Below are 17,608 nucleotides of genomic sequence, written 5' to 3'. Positions count from 1 at the left end.
AAATAAATAAAAATAATCTGGGTACGCTAAGGGGCACATTAAGAGTGCAAGCTAAATCCGCTAGCTTTTTGAGGAAACATTACTGTGTTAACTCATTACAACTCATAGATTAGATATACAAGAAATTTTTTTCACCATTACGGAGAGAAATGGTACAAATTACACACGCACAAAAGTGTAGGGAGTCCCAATTCTCGTAAGTGCACCGGATGATGGTGAGATAAATCACAGGTGTACATGGAAACAAGATGCCGTGTGGGCTCTCTCTTTCTGTAATTCCACAAGTGCAACGTCCTCGTCTGAGCTTAGGAACGATAAGCGACAGCGTTATGTGTGCTTGTGAGTGCTATGACCCACTCACCCTGATTCCCTGATGAAGGCCACAGAGGCTTTCTTTTGTGAGCTGTAATCTCAACTTCTCTCCCAGCTCGTAGACTTGGCATACCTAAGAATCTACTCACAAATTTTGATGACTACTGCTGCTACTGCCACTATGAAATTAATAAAACATCTTTTATGTTATATAAACTCTATTTTACGATGTTTCCAAGGTTAGGGGTGTGCCATGTTACTTCTATAATTTTGGCCCTTTTATGCTAATTTGTCTTGCCTCACATATATATATAATAGCCCTTCAATATGTTAAGAGAGGAATCTATATAGGTGATTGGGTTCAAATCTTTTAGAACGAGTACGGTTCTACATATGTACTAAGACTTTCTGTAAGATAACACAGCAGTCCTATGTAGCAATTGGGACATGGGAGGAGTTTGAGAGTCAACTGGAGCCTCAGATACCGTATAGCCAACTACCAAGTTTTTGAGACCTAATGTTCTAACTGGGGAATAGAGTTGTGCAGTAAATCTTTTGGCTTTTTTGTTCTCTTGAAATTGGAGACAAGAACAAAAAATTCACCAGAGTTCCCAGAGTGTTTTGAGCATCAAATAATTAATCAATTAAGCATGAAATGATGCTATTAATAGTTTCTGAAATTCTTAATTTATCAAAAAATTTCAGACATTGATTTCATTACTTACTATGACATATTCATGAATAATTGCAGAACTTTTCAATAGATTCGTGACCATGGTAAAAGATTAGACTGTACCTGTGGAGGGTGGACTTTATGGTTTTCCCTACTTATTGCAGGCTTTATAGTGGTTTCAGGGTGGATTCCATGCTTTTACCCATGACAAAGGGGCTGTGAGATAGTGGGCGACAGTGGGTCACATGTCTCTCTTAAGAGCAGGACCTTTTTTTTCCTTATGAGTCCAAAGAAAGGGAGGTACGGGTGGAGGATTCCTTGCCTTGTCAGTAAGGACATTACTACCAAAACCAAAGACAGACCCCTTTTCAAACACCTTGTTTCTTGCCCCATGTTCTTTCCCTGCCCTACCTACATGCACTCCTCCCTTTTCCCCTTCTTTCTTTTGTACTCTTCCTCGTTTCCATATTCTCTTTCCCCCTCCGGCAAGTAGCTAACCTTACTCTAGCCTTTGAGTTTTACAAGTGGTTGGTGCATGGAACCTCTAAAGCCATCACTTCAATCCACACTTAACTCGTTAAAAGAACGTTGCAGCCAAGATGATGTAAGTTATCCACGAAGTTTATAAGAAAAGGAAACCTATAAATATTGGTCCATGTCGTAGTTCAGATCAAAATCAAGTAGATCGGTCACTTGCATATTCTCTCTCGCTATCTCTTGACCAAGTTGGCATGCTTTAAAGCTTTTGAGCCTTTTGGGGTGGCTGTGATCTGAGCTTTCTTCAGAAAACCTGGACGGATTCATATTCTTGGCTTTCTGAGAATTAAAGGGCGACAGACGTATAAATATGTGGGAGAGACGCCCTATACTTCATGCCCATGCAGAGCCACTTAGCATCAACAAGATCCATGTAAACTTGGTTTTGATGTCATAAGATTATTTCACATCTTTAGCGATACGGAGGAAAAGGTGCCGTGACTTGAAAAACCTACAAGTAAACAAAGACTTTTTATTCCTCTACTAAATCCCGCTTGTTCATACACCATTTGTTTGGATTCAAAGCCCGCGATCGAGTCTAAGTAGAGCATGGAGGGCGGTCGAATGGGCTGCACTCAATGCGTTACCAATGAAATCAATCAAATGGATCAGTGGAAGCTGTGGTGATCCGACCAGGGCCAGAATGAAGATTGGTCTTCCATGCTGCACAACAAGTTGCTAAGGCTTCCATCAGGGACGCCTTGTTCGATCTTAGGGTATTGGAGCTCTGGTCTGGAAGAGCTTTGGAGCAGCTGATCTATGTCTGCTGGCCTAATTGATGGGAAGAGGGGTATGCTTTGGTGAGGATTTAGGGGGCTCTCGATGGCCGATGTTCTTGAGATATCCAAGTTGATCTCTGAGCTGTTCTCGCTTCTATTGCTGCAAGAACCTTCAGTTTCCTTATTGAGGTTGATGAGTTCTGACGTTTCCCTGCCCTTGAGAACCAAGATCTGCAAATTTTACATGGTTCAGTTCGAATACAAGAGATATGTTTGAATGAGCTAATCAATAAGGTGATGAATTGTGCTATGAGATTCTTGTGATAACTACTTGAAGCGAAACAATGCCTTGAGAAACTTCATCAACATGGAAATTAAATAGATAGGAAAAATAGTGCATGATGTGCAACTTTCATTGAGCACCAATTTAGAGCCCAAAAGATGTGTCTTTTATTATTATTATACATGTAAAGAAGAAGCAATGAAAAAAGAAAACCCAAAAAGGTGAAGACTTTGTGCTCCATCCCATCATCATCTTATTTCTGAAAACCATGATATAGTCAATCATTAGATCGAAGAATACATGGCCAATCTATAGGGCATCTTTCTCGAAAGGCTCGAAGACAACTAATAATCCTAAGGATTTGAAACAGATCTTTCTCATAAGACTCAAATCAAAAGGATTTGACAGCTCCATGCAACCAATGATATTAAAAAAGAAAACTGCTTGTATTCCACCAAATTTAACAAGGAAATACTTGTTTTGAGCCATCAATGCAGCAATAGAGAGAAGAACTTTCAATCAAATGTTTCAGGGAGATGGCGGAATTCCAATTTACCTCAGCTTGGAGTTTCTTGTTCTGGGCTTGTAGAGCATCATTCTCTGACCTGATGGCCTCGAACTGCCTCTTGAGCACATCATAGTCTTTCTCCAATTGCTTGGTCTTCCACCTGGCCCTCCTGTTCTGGAACCATATGGCTACCTGCCTTGGCTGAAGACCAAGGGCTCTGGCCAGCTGCATTTTCCTCTCAGGCTCCAGCTTGTTCCCCAGCTCAAAGTTCTTCTCCAAGGTCCTCACCTGCTCCGAGTTGAGCCTCCTCTTCTTCTCCCCTGCTTGCGAGCAGTCATCGGATAAGTCGTCTTCAGCATTCATCTCCTCGCAGGTCTCAATCCCTGAGTAGGGCATGGATCTCTTCCCCAGCATCGGACCCACACCTGCACCACCAAAACCAAAGCAACACCAATGGAGTCAGCTCCAGTTCAAGAGCTCCAAAAATGGGTGCCATGTTTATTCCTCCTCCTCACCTCTGAAGTCTTGGAGGTTGGTGCATGGGGTGGTAGGGAGGATGGAGTTGAAAGAGGTGGGGGGTAGGTGCTCCTCTTCATGGGGTGTTTGCATCTGAAGCATGAAGTTAGGAGGAAAGAAGGAAGAGGAAGCCATCCCGTTGCAGGCCATCTTCTTCAAAGACGCATGGGTCACAAGCCCAAGGACATAATGGAAGAGGAAGGAGGGGGGGTCTTTTGAGAAGGATGGGAGGGGCTGAAGGTGGAGAGGGATTTGAGAGGGAGTGAAGATGGAAATATATCATAGGATATTGGGAAAAAAAAAGAGATAAAAATTCATCCTACTAAAAGGGGTCCCCAGTTGAAATGGAATGAAGAAATTAAGTGAAGTAAATGGTAATACTAGGAGGTTTTTTTTCAACTTTTTTTTTTCTTGTAGGAAATGAAAATTTTTCCTTTCTCATTTTATTTCTTTCCTCTTCTACAGCAAATATATATGTGTCTGGTTCTTTGGAGCGTAGGAGAGGAAGGCAGTTGTGAGTTGATTCCTTCCTGAGTCCCCATTCCACTTTCATTATTTTTAGAGTAGCAGGTTTTGTTCGTAGAAACGGTGGGCGAGCTGCTTTCTTTGTTTTTTAGTTGAGACTACATAGGTGAAAGACAGCCATTTAATTAGGCTTATAAACTGATATAATCAAGTGCCACTTATCCATATTTATACGATTCCGACCAAATTGGACATCAATCAAGCAAGAATCTTGTTACTTCATCGAACAATAGCATTCATAAAAAACTTTGAGGATCTGCAACTATTTCTATCTAGCATAGACGATAACAACAACTGCCAGACTTCAGTTTATTAGCAACGCTGTATATTGCATGCAAATCATACTACGTTATTCCACATCTGGATCTAAAAAACAGTTGTTGGCGGAGCAATTCCCAAGGTTTATTCTTCTTGGGAACATACAGATGGTTATTTATTCTTAATCCATGCTTTAAAGTAGTCTGGTGAATTGTATTAGTTAATTTGCTACGCAGGTTAAACCCCGATTCTTCTAAGATGAGTGGGGTTGAGATACTTCCATTTGATGGTTTGTTCTTTTCCTTGCAATGGGATGGGCAGATGGGAAAAAAAAAAAAAGAAGATCCGTGCACTCCAATTTTTATTGGCAGAGGTTGGACATTTCCGTTTCCATGGGGCTATATTTTATGGATTGGTGTGACTACGGGAAAATAAAACTGGGCAATGAGATTCCTGATTAGTGAAAGGCTGGCTCTAGATAAATAAATATATATTAGTTAAGGTGGTGGCCTTTAGAGATAGAAAGAGGGGGCAGGAATCTAGGGATGGGTCCTCTGGGCTGCAGGGTTTTGCTACCTAACCCACGTACAGATATCGTGCGTCTGGCTTCTCTCTCTATATTCCAAACATCACCCTCTCACACAATACGGGGCAAGCATTGGAGAAAAAACCCTAACCCTACAGCAGACTTGGATTCTCCCCTTTTTTTTTCCTTCTTCTTTTCTTCTTTTGCCCCACTGACTTTGTGCCTCCATCTCGATCCCAATGCCACCTCCCAGCTCGCTATCTGCCACCCATAAACGTCCTTCGTCGTGTCCTCTCTCTCTCTCTCTCTCTCTCTCTCTCTCTCTGAGTTCTAACTTATATATAATATATATATATATATATATATATATATATATATGTATTTTAGAATATCTCATATAGCATGTTAAGCAGTTCCCGAGAAACTTATCTCTCCCTCGCTCTCGCTCTTTGAGTTCTAATTAACTTATATATCTTTTTTTTAGAATATCTCATATAGCATGTTAAACAGTTCCCAAGAAGCTTCATGAATTAATTTTTATTTTTACTAAGCCGTTTAAATGCCAAGAACGTCAAAGGTGGCAACGAAGTACCATCGTTTTGTTAATTTTTGGAAACTACCGTTGCATGCTTGGCACGTGCGACTAATGATCCGCTTCAGTTTAATTGTCTTCATAATTGTTATTAGTTTTTCTTTGAGCAAGAGAGGGGGCACGAATAATTTGTAGTTTTGCTTTGGAAATCTCAGAAGAGATGCCAACAATTCAATTCGAAGTTACTTGGACCAAGCACTTTGGAAGCGCGCCTCACAAGGTTAGAACATGGATCCAATTGGCCGTTGGCTAAGGAGGTATGTGGATGGTAGCACAATCTTTCCATAAATATGAAATAAAACCAAAGGAGAGGAAGCTTGATCGCGTATCACATGTTCAATGGTATAAGTGATCATCTTATTTGGCTCTTCAACAAGCTAGTAAACTTTGTAGTAAGAAACCTAACCCAAAAAAAAAGCAATAATTAATTTTTCCATGTAAAAGAAGAAAACACCCCACCACTAGTACCTCTCCATACACCATCGTCACAACTCAGGACCTCATCCAAAAAGGTTAGCCAGAAGGTATTTTTTGAATTTTTTAGTTATGTATAAGCATCTAAGATCTCTCCAGCGAATAACTGATGTGGGACTGAATACACACACTCACATGGGTTCTCATATACTCTTCCCGTTTAAGTCCTGACACCCTTGCCAGACTAAGAGTCTATATCCATTCAAACCTAATCACAAACACCACGATTAGTCCATGATTAGCCTCAATGAGCTCATGCTGCAATGTCTCCTAGTACACATAGGCCATGGACCGAGTCTGCTTTGATACCCTTTGTAACAACCTAAGATCTCACCTAAAATGGCTAGCCGAAAGATAGTATTTGGATTTTTTGATTCTATATAAGTACGTAAGATCTACTCAACGAATAATCGATGCGAGACTAAACACGCTCACATAAGTTCTCATATGCTTGCTTGATTTGAACCCTATGAAAGCATTTACTAATGCTCATTAATTTATTGCTTGTGTCGCATCCTCTCCTTTGCTTATGTTGCTATTAATCTTCATTGGATCTCAAACTAGTTTAATTAACATTTTTTATCCATTTAAAATAATAAATAATTTATTTGCCTTGCTGCTCCAGCCAAAATGGCCTATCAGTACCGTAAAAAACCATTTGAAGGTGTGTGAACTTTCTTTCTTTCTTTGTTTATTTCTTTTTGTAGTAGGTTTGTGAACTTTCATGCGCAAAAGTAATTCAATTAAATTTCTTTCCACTTTGACAACATTATATTATCATTCTTTGAATAATAAATTATTTTAATAAATTTTCGTTTCTAATAGATATTGTCATTCTTTGATTTTTCTTTTTTTGATCCTTGAAATATTCAACAATTGTAAAGTGTAGCTAACTCTCTTGATAGATACAAGAGTTTTGTTGTCTCTCCATTATTACTTTTATATGCATGATTAAATGCCAAAGGCTTGTCGTTTTGATGAATTATATAGATCTTCATCATAGAATCCAATTTCAATCCAAGGTGATATGTCCGCATCATAGGATTCGATATGGGTCCAATGCCTTTTCTTCATCTCATTTATTTTTTCTCGATCATAATTACATGGTCGCGTGCAGCCATTTCTCGCAACATGAGCCAAATTCTTGGCAAAAAACACTTTTGAAATTGTGCTGACATAAAGTATTTTTTCTAATATATTATATGAGCATGTGAGATATGTATGATCAATTATAAAGCATTTTATTAAGAATATTTCTATGATAGAAGGAGAAGCAACTTAGCACAAGTCCTTTGAAAAAATAAAAAGACTCACATGTCGTTGGCCTATTTTTAATTCTCAAAGCACATGTATCGATCCTTTGTTGGGAATCCAATCATCTATAACAGTTCCCTCATATCAAATATGAGAAATTGTTTTTTCTTTTAATGCTGAATTAAGTCAATTTAGTGCAACCCCAAGTTTCTCCAAACTTGGGCTCAAGCATTGCTTGTCACTTCTCTACCTTTTCCCTTCTTCTTGCCATATCCCTTTTATGCTCATGGACATGCTTGAACTCTTCAGCTAGGCTTTACCATGACCAAATCCAATTTATATAAAACTATTCAAAAAAAAATCAAAAAATCCATAAAATTTAGAAATAAATGACAATGATGACTGTCATTTTTTATTATGTTGGAAGAAAAAAAATTAAATACCAGAGAATTGATTAGGAGGAAACTCGATAAGAATCTTAGCATGTGTGCACTATGCAACCAAACAGCAGAGACAGTAGACCATCTTTTTTTTTATTGCCACTTCTCCTCCATTTGGAAGGCTATTTACTCGGCCCCAAGGGCGCTCCATTTTTTATCCTTTTTTGGTTTTCTATATCTTGATATCAGAAACACTTCAGGTCTCCTTAGCCAATCTCCATTATGCGACCAGATGCTTCTTTCTAAATTCGGAAGGATTTGGACGAAAATTAACGGTATCCCTGAAGAATTTTATGAATGCTGATTTATAAGATGTATGCCCTTTTTTTCTTATGATTTATTTTATCTATCAGATTATAATACAACTTTCGAGGATTTTTTATTTTTTGTTCTTTGTAATTTTTTTTCTTTAGTCTCCAATAAAAACCGGGTGGCTATCTCTGCCTCTCTTTTATTAAACACACACACACACACAATATAGGGCTCAGAAAAGTTTGGTGTCTGATGGCCAATAGTGATCAAATATGTGCCCAACTTTGATTGGAGAGCCAAGGTCAGATTGTGATTAGAATGGTCTGGTGTTGCAGTTAATCCTCATAGCTATCATTGTACTCTGCTTGAGTCATAAATAACGCAATACGGCATACTTGGAGATTCATATTTGACAGATGATTGTTTCCACATGGGTCTGTCAAACAATTTGCATCATATTCTGGACAATTTCAAAGAGTGATGTCCATCTCATCCATCTCCAGTGAAAATAGTGTTTACCTGCTCTAATTAGGACGTTGCATTATAGCAGGCAACCCATATTGAACCCTAACTTGGATTGTCAAAAAGCTCCAAGCTTTCCACCTTTTCGGACTAGTGGTTATAGCCAAGCACTTTGTGACATCTTTTATCATAATGACTCAAAAAAAATCGTCCCTTTACATTAGAATGCAAAGAATAAACTATGGTGCCCCATTCAATTGCTTGCTTGAATTCGGATTAGCCAGGGCCACGATCGAAAAGATACGGCTCGAAGAAGATGTCTCGTTGATCATGCCATCGTCGCCATCATTGCCTTCTTTCTTGTTACCGATCATGTGAAACTAGCCATGTCCCACAATTTTCCTAATGGTCGGATGGTGGCCCTCACTCTAGTTGGCATTATACAAGCCATCACATGGCTTTGTTAGTTGGAGATCTCAAGCAATTTTCCATTGGAATGCGGTGGATTCATATGGTTGTAGGCTTCTCGCAAATATATATAATAAGCTGCCGAAGCTTCTTTCTTTCACATCAACAGTAATGTGGATTCATCAGCCCACACAAGGTTTAGCTACAATTTCTTTATTGGGCTGCTGTATATAATAAGTTCTTTTGTGTTGATCGATGGCTGTGACATGCTTCTGCAACCAATATAGCTAAGAGGAACAAGTGAAGAAAAATTCTATTAGGATGAGCATATTCAGCAAGACTCTTTTGGATGCTATAACTGGCTCGAGTGTTTGATGACTAGTTTTGAGTTGATTAGAAAAAACCTTGGCCAGCCTGAAATTTTGATTGATGTATATATTTTTTAATTTTCTTGCATATGACTCCTTCAGTTATAAATAAATTGTATAAAGAGGATTTTTTGGATTTTTTTGTATATAACCCATTTCATTGTAGATCACCTGTACAAAAATATATATATATATATATATATATATATATATATATATATATATATATATATATATATATATATATATATATCTCGTTATAGATCAAGATTTTTTTTGGTGTCTAAGAAATTAGGATCCCAAATTAGCTTTCAGATTTATTGTGCTTCTTGCTGTTATTCATTGATATTTTTTTGTCTCTTTTCTAAAAAAAAATTTACACCCCATTATCTTTGGGTTATAATAGTAGAGCAGTGTGACCAAGTTTAATGCGAAGTTTGCTTGTATGGAAACTTATGTGCACTTTTTGTGCAATCTAAAATCTCCCAGACTGGACGACAAAGCCGAGGTTCAACGAGAAGCTTCAATGGAGCAATTTTGGTAATTCCGTTCGAAATTTTGGTCAAGCTTCAATTTTTGGTAATGTGAGACCGGCCCGGTCCGGGTCTAACACTACTCTCGAGTTAGAATGGATCTAAGTAATGGGCTCTATAAAATCAGCCCAACAGATTCAACAAGAGCCTGCTATTTTTTCAGCCCATAGTGAGGCCCGTTTGGTGTAAATGATCTCTTATAGTTGTGCACCTTTGGACAACGAATTTTAGATCCAAATTTCAGTGGCTTGACTGGCTTCTTTATATTTTCACCACTTTCTTCTATGTGTCCATCTTTTTCTGCCATTCTTTATTCCTTCTGGTGAGGTATCGGTACATAGTTTAGCAAGTGTATAGATGCTACACTTGATCTTAACATTAGCAACTATATAGGTTTGTACAAATGTTATCTTATCAAATTGCCGGACCTTGCTCCATTTTATGAAGAGCCAAATATTGTTTGGTAGACCCCATTGGTTCTTTTTTCCCCCTCCTGTAAAGATTTTTTGATCTGCCATCTGAATTTTCCTTAAACACATTTGTTTGATCTGTCTACATATGGTATCCCCCCTCCTAAGCATCCTAATTATAAAACTCTATGCTTCATTGAGAAGTAGTTTGAATGGCTTGGCAAAGACATCAAAATTTCAAAGAAATTGCTACCTTTTTCTTTCTTAGGTAAAAAAAAAAAAAGGTGGGGGAAAATAAAGACGAACATTGGTCTCAAGCATTTGAATTCCAATTACTCCTAAACATAGGGGTGACTTGCCATCGGGCAAACGGGTGCAAGGAAGACACAATAATTTGATATTTTGTTTTAAAGCATTTGTATTTGCCCGAAGATTTGTTGGTTACGTACCTTTTGACAACATGATTCAGTTCTAACCACACCCTACTTATGTGATAATGCATTTTGGTATTTTTAATGGGAAAGGAGAGTCGTTCAACTTATTAGAGGGAAGAAGAGAATAAAGTACAGGTGAGGGATCAACAAAACAAAAAAAAAGTTATCATTGTAGCAAAAAGGAGAGATAGTAAACCACCTTCTCACAACTTATAGAGTTCTTACAAATTAACAGATATTCCAGTATCTGACCAATGTAATTAAGGGTAGACAATGTTGATCTTTTCCCATCTAATCTAATCCCATCTAGAGTTAATCTTTGCTGGCACCGGTTTGCTCCTCTATGATTTCAATATTCTTTTTCTATTTTATAATTTATAGGAACAACCAGAAGAACGTACAAGTTGACTATAGGGATTGGACCTTGGCTTACGGCTCAAATGGAGAGAAATGAAGAACCATAAGGTTATGTTACTACTCATATAGCTCATTCTAGTAGGCAAAGGAGATCTTCTAGAAAAGAGGATGTATTCGGAGTTTTGGTATTTTTGCTTATGATTGACTTAGAGGAATAAAGTTCATACATCCTTGGTTAGAGATTCATCTCCTATCGACATCCAAGACTAGAAGCCCGAAAAAGCTAGGATCAGGAACAAGAACTATGACGGGCGTTCATAGGCTGGTTGTCGACCAGTAATTTCTACTTGTGATATATGACCACAGCCATTTTGTGAACGGGCAAGAAATAGAGGACGGTTGTTTTGGAAGGATGGTTACGGAGGACAAATCCACACTACTATCCAATCTTTCTTTTTGTCTCTTTCTATTTTATGAAAAAGACTACCGAACCTTTAATGGTCATGATCTCCTCGACGCACAAGTTTGTTTTAATTGCAAGCCATAAGAAAACCTTGACCTTCTTTGCATCGATGCTCGGATGAAAACAAGCCTTGCAGTCACCATCATTATTTGGGCTATTATAAAGCTTCATTCATTTAAACTTGGGAACAATTTTCAATTTTTGATCATATCGCCCAATACCAACACAGTAGAAGAGATGGAGAAAAGAAAGAACGGAAGAAAGAAACAAAGAGAGAAGGAGAAGAGAGAGAGAGAGGGACAGGGAAAGAGGGTGGCGGAGGCCGGCATACTGTGCAGAGGCTGCGAAAAAGGGGCTCCATCTCTTATCCTCCGTTTCGTTCAAAACAGAGGCCTCCTTCGCCGGCTCTCTGCATGGCTTGCTGGCATCCACGGCCCTCTCTCATCCTTCCTCTCCCTCCCTCCCCGCTCATTCCCTGTTTGCCTTTTTTTTCTTCCCCTTCATTCTCTCCGTTAGATGCTTTTTGTTTCGGTTGTCGGAACCACTTCGGTCCACCACCGGTATGATTTGGTACTCACCGACCCTCAAGGTTTGGGACGGTTCCGCCAACCATGCTTGGTACTTTAATATATATATATATATATATATATATATATATATATATATATATATATATATATATATATATATAACCTCATTTTACATATTGAAATCCCCGTAAACAAGGATCAATAATTGAGGAGAAAGGAGAAATATAAACAAAAGGCTGTGACTCGTCGGCTCCACTATCACGACCAACGCATGATGGATGTTGTTGATGAAACACTCGACCTATCACGATGGTGGGTTCCTACATTTGTTGGCCATTTCATTATAATATCAAAAGCAGCTCCTATTGTTTACCTTATCTATATATGCTAAAGGTAAGCAGACAAGAGCATAGTTTTATAGCTACGTAAAATGCTTTAGACTCTAGGATTTGGACCTTGTTATCCGACATGTTTATGAGGAATTTGTTTTTTTTTTCTTTTCAATTGCTTCCATACTTCTGATCTACTTGTTGTAACCCAGTTGGAGAAATAGGAGTATTTATGGGACTTTAGGCTTGACCTTGTGTCCGTATACTAGTCACTAGAGGCTTCTTACAAAAGAAAGAAAAAAGGAGAGCAAAACTGTGAGACTTCATCCATGAACTTCTTTCATTGATTAGAAAGAATGTCCCATATGTTTGAGTTTGAATCTACTAGTCCAAGTCTTGGTTCTAGGTTAAGTTTATCACTCCAAGCATTCTAGGTTAGGTTGACTCCAAAGAGTTTTGCACTCTTTACTTTCTCGTGATCTGGCAGAATGTACTCACTTTAGAGCTATATAATTTGCCATTTTTACCACCAAAAAAAAAAAAAAAAGTTTTGCACTTGCTTGACAAGTGTATTTGGCACGGCTTTGATCATTGATGCACAGAAATTATACTTGACATGGTGAATGTTGATGTTGCGGCATGAGTAACTCTAAAAAGTCAATTAATTGTAAAAGATAATTGTTACAAACAGAGTTGTCCTACTGTAAATTTAGCTGCAGGGAGGCCTATCAACTAGGTAGGTGGCTTCCAACCCTAACTGTAGTAATTTGATGCTAACCTTGTTTCATGAAGGTTGCTTATAAGAGTTGACTAGCATTGTAACATTATTCGAGCATCATAAAATCTAAATGAAAACATATGAATATTCAATAACTTAGATTTTTAATAAAACAAAAAAGGGATGAGCACTTCTTTATTTTTTGATGAAAAGTTAACCTTTTCTTTAAAAATGATACTTTGATGTTAAACTTTTCTTAAATATATACTTGTACCATTAGATTGTAAAGGGGGTGTAATTATACAAATGAAAAAATAAATTTTTTTTTTTGGTGTCTAAGAAATTAGGATCCCAAATTAACTTTCAGATTTATTGTGCTTCTTGCTATTATTCATTTCTATTTTTTTGTGTCTTTGCTCAAAACTTTTTCACACCCCATTATCTCTGGGTTAAAAATCTAAGTTTTTATGCTGGGCTTATTTAAAATTTGACATTTTTGTGCCTAAGCTCAATCCATGATCAACTTCATCTTTAAGCAATGCTACACACCGTCCTCTAGCCATCTCAATCCTCAATATTAACTTAACATTACTGTAGTGATAACTTTTATAGAAGTTCAATTAGACATAATTGTCAACCGGTTGTGATAACAATTACAAGTTGTTATATTTTTTTTGTTGTCTTGAGTGATATATTTATGAGGCTATCGACCTACCAGTCTGGCCTCACTTAGATGTGATCTTAATTTTAAGAAAAAAACTCCATGGATTGAAAAAAAAAAAAGAGTTCAATTACTCCTAAACCCTCTCCATCTAGTAGAAGTCCATCAGGGTGCGAAGAGATTAATATTTAACTCGATTCAAATGTAGATCAGGTTCGAGTCATGCAAAGTGGAGATGTTGGTTGACCCACATGCTGGAAAGGACAGGGATGATGATATGGAAGATGAAAAAGTTCATGGACCTACCGACATTATCTTTCAATTAACCAAAAACGGGTTCATGTCCTCAGACTTCCCTCCATGGGCCTACAAGAGGTTCTAATCTGGCCCTCCTTCACCAAAACACCCCACCCTATTCCTACTCCTACTCCTCATGTCTTCCGAGAAGATTCCATACTTCCCTGTCCGCTCTGAACCCCACATTCCATTTGGCAGACAATGAGTGGGCCTAGCCCTTTCCCTAACTTTTTATATTTTTTTTGTTTTTATGAAGAGGGAATAGAAACTACCGTAAGCCATAGGCAGTGTAGTAGGAATCTTCCCTTAGCTGCTCAAGGCAAGGCATTACAGAATAGTCTTCGCCTTCCTCGTTCGGCTGCCTCACTCGCAGCTCAGTAGGATATGAGGCCGAGTCTCCAAGCAAGGCAAACAAATCGTATGCGAAGCAAAGCCATCCGGCCTTTATTAAAAAATAAAAATTTGCAGAAACTATTTAAAAAAATTTAAAAATAAATATAAAAAGTAATAAATTTTTTTTACAAAAAATAGTGATATATTAGTAGACATGTTAAACTATTCAATAAACTAAATAATTTTATAAATAATTTTAAAAAAATTATATTTTTAATATGCAATTATATAAGATCTATCTCATGATGCAAGTCAGCTTTTTTCCGAACTCAATTTTCATTCTGTTTTTCTCACATACAAGCCCCCATAAAAACTTACTCCTTCCATCCCCAAAGCCAATAACAATGGTCTATGACAACATTTCCTCTGTCTTACCAAGCTTTGGATTTTCTTCCCCATTCTATCATTCCCCTTTTGACAAGCCTTTCTCCTCCCCATCATCACCTTTCAGTTATCACACTTTCTCTATTTTAATCTCTCCACATCCCAATGGAATCCAGCTCACTCCTCAGGGAATGTTCCTTATATCTATTCTTCTACAGTCCCAGAGAAACCCAAAACCCCCACCCATTCCCTTCCCAAATCCTTGAACCCCTGGTAGCACCCCCCTCCCCTGTTCCACAATTCTAGCATTTCAGGCACTTCTTTCCATTCAGTCACTTCTTTCCATTCCCATATCCTCGTTCATGGGCTGTACCACCTCCAAGCAGGCCCGCCGTGACCTCCGGCGGAGCCCCTCCCCGCTGCCCCGCAGCCGCTCGATGCCCCGCCACCCCAAGGCTGGCGGCGCCAACTCTTCCGCCACCCTTGGCTGCCTCATTTACGGCCCCCCCGCCCCCGACACCGATGACCGGATTAAAGACCTCTCCACCGAGCTCGTCAAAGCCAAGGCCTGGTCGGCGATGATCGAGAAAAGAATTCAGAAGACACCTACAGAGACACCACCCAATGAGCCAGAGGCCGTCGATGCCTGGGAGCTCATGGCAGGCTTGGAGGACTCCACCCCTCTCCGACCACCCACCCCCACCTTCGTCCGCCACTCCTTCTCCTTCCACGCCACCCGGGATGTCGAGCCCGTGTCTGAATCGAAGCTCAGTTCCAAATTGAGCAATGGAGCTGCGTCCCCAGGTCCAGTGATCACTGCTGCCGACTTCGATCCAGAGATCATATCAAACTTCCGAAAGGCTCTGGAGGAGCTCTCTCCACAGCTCCGATCACCTGAGTCAGTGAAGACGGCATCAAGATGGAAGAATAGGTCCGCGGAGTCGACCGGCATTGTTCGGGCGAGGATTGATGCATTCCAGGAGATAATTGATGCCGAGAAGGACAATGCCGCCAAGATTTCACAATTCAGAAAATGCCCGTTAGGTGGTGAAAGCAAGGTGGTGCTCTACTTCACGAGCCTTCGCGGGGTTCGAAAGACTTACGAGGAGTGCTACGTGGTAAGGATGATATTGAGAGGCTACGAAGTTTGCATCGACGAGAGGGATGTGTCGATGGACAGGGGATTCAGAGATGAGCTGACTGAGATTCTCGGGACAGAATATGAGGGAAGCTGGCTGCCGAGGGTCTTCGCCAATGGAAGGGACTTGGGAGGGGCGGAGGAGGTGAGATGCATGCATGAGGCAGGGGAATTGGGAAAGGCATTGGAAGATTGCGCCGCGGCATTTGTCGAGAAGGGTGGCAGGGGGAGGCCGTGCCAGGGGTGTGGCGACGTGCGGTTTGTGCTTTGCGAGCGGTGCTCAGGAAGCTCCAAGGTCTGTTTAGAGGAGGAAATGGAGGAGGAGGAGGAGGAGGAGGAGGCATGGGGGGATGTCGAGTGTGGGTTCCGGCGGTGTCCCGACTGCAATGAGAATGGTCTTGTGAGGTGTCCTGTTTGTTGTTAGAAGCTCACCAGCAGAATGTTTGAAGTTGGAGCATTCTTAGCAGTGCAGAGTGGGATAAGGAGGAAGTAAGATTTGACCAAATTTTGGGTGTACTTAGATTTGAAATTTTCTCCTTTTTTTTTTAAAATTTTCTCCCATTGAACTGTTATGTTCCAATATTGGAGAACAGAGCGTCTTTGCCTTTCTGTGTCTGTGGAGAGGATATTGAAATAATGCGACTTTGACTTGGAATGAGATTGTTTGACTTTCTTTCTTTGTTCTCTGCATTCTTCTTACTCAAGTACATCTTCTTTCAAAGATTTCGATTCGAGTTGGATGCTTGAGATACTTGCCTTCCCTGTCCTTTCAAAGACAGAGGTTGAGCGAGTACTAAGAGGGTGGCAGGCCATCTTTATTCTGTTTTGCCTTGCCACAGAGAGAGAGAGAGAGAGAGAGAGAGAGAGAGAGAGAGAGGGGCACTTCCTCGTAGAGTTGGGCACTGGGCCGGGCCGTGGGCGGCCCGGCACGGCCCGGTACGAAGCGAGCCGTGCGTGGCACGGCCCGCTTGCTACAGTACCGGGCCGTGCCTGGCACGGCCCATTTGAGAGGGCCGTGCTGGGTCACAGGGTACTGGCCCGCGGGCCGAGCCCGGCACGGCCCGCTTCGGGCCTGGGCCGGCATGGCCCGCTCTAGGCCCGCGGGCCAAGCACGGCACGGCCCGCGGGCCAGCCCGGCACGGCCCATAAGGGCCTGGGCCGGGCTGGCCCGTGGGCCTGGCACGGTCCGGGCCTGGGCCTGGCCCGGCCCGATAAAAATTAATGCTTCATAAATTTTCTAAAAAAATTAATAAATATTGAAAATTAAGGATTTATGAATATAAAGCCACCTTAATGGTGGGGGGTTTGGCATAGACCCCTACCAGTTTATTAATTTAAATCAAAATGGTACATGAAGGGAGGTTTGGACCTTGGTCTGACCTCTAGAATACAATAAGAAACTAAGAAAGGGCCGAGGTTTGAACCTTGGTCTGACCTCCAGAATACAATAAAAATGTACAATTATAAAAAATTAAGAAATCTTACTAATCATCAGTGATTCAGTGAATCAGTATTCACTCTTCAGTCTTCAGTCTTCAGTCTTCAGTCTTCAGTAGTGTTTGTATCATCATCATCAGAGGATGTTGTATTATGTCCACCTTTATCTTGAAGTCTTGCCTCAGCATCCAACCAATCCTTGAAGCAGAGAAGCATCTCCACCGTTTCGCCCGTCATCCTACTTCTCTTTTCGTCAAGAACACGCCGACCTGCACTAAAAGCGGATTCCGATGCTACCGTGGACATCGGCACAGCTAAAATATCGCGTGCAATTGCAGACATAACAGGATATTGATTTCTAACACTCTTCCACCAAGATAATACATCTAGATTCTCTATTTGATTTTCATCATATGCAGACTGAAGATCATTTCGTAAATAAAATTCTAGTTCACTACTTAAAGATGAAGAAGATGA

At 40.1% G+C, this 17,608-nt stretch overlaps 2 protein-coding genes across 2 annotated transcripts; one reads left to right on the top strand and one right to left on the bottom strand.

Moving 5' to 3' along the window:
- Window positions 1-1,890: 1,890 nt before the first annotated feature.
- LOC103712393 (homeobox-leucine zipper protein HOX21) lies at window positions 1,891-3,832 on the bottom strand. Its single transcript, XM_008798906.4, has 3 exons — window positions 3,548-3,832; window positions 3,081-3,457; window positions 1,891-2,472 (listed from the first exon to the last, which is right to left on the bottom strand). Exons 1-3 carry the CDS (start codon window positions 3,696-3,698, stop codon window positions 2,131-2,133), a joined length of 870 nt encoding a protein of 289 aa, XP_008797128.1. The 5' UTR covers window positions 3,699-3,832; the 3' UTR covers window positions 1,891-2,130.
- An 11,086-nt stretch (window positions 3,833-14,918) lies between these two features.
- LOC120111484 (uncharacterized protein At3g28850-like) lies at window positions 14,919-16,189 on the top strand. The gene has a single exon (XM_039128540.1). It carries the CDS (start codon window positions 14,919-14,921, stop codon window positions 16,116-16,118), a length of 1,200 nt encoding a protein of 399 aa, XP_038984468.1. The 3' UTR covers window positions 16,119-16,189.
- Window positions 16,190-17,608: the final 1,419 nt, after the last annotated feature.

The sequence above is a fragment of the Phoenix dactylifera genome, chromosome 8 (assembly GCF_009389715.1).
Source record: "Phoenix dactylifera cultivar Barhee BC4 chromosome 8, palm_55x_up_171113_PBpolish2nd_filt_p, whole genome shotgun sequence".
In the NCBI taxonomy this organism is placed as follows: domain Eukaryota; kingdom Viridiplantae; phylum Streptophyta; class Magnoliopsida; order Arecales; family Arecaceae; genus Phoenix; species Phoenix dactylifera.
This window is presented reverse-complemented; position numbering and strand designations above follow the sequence as displayed.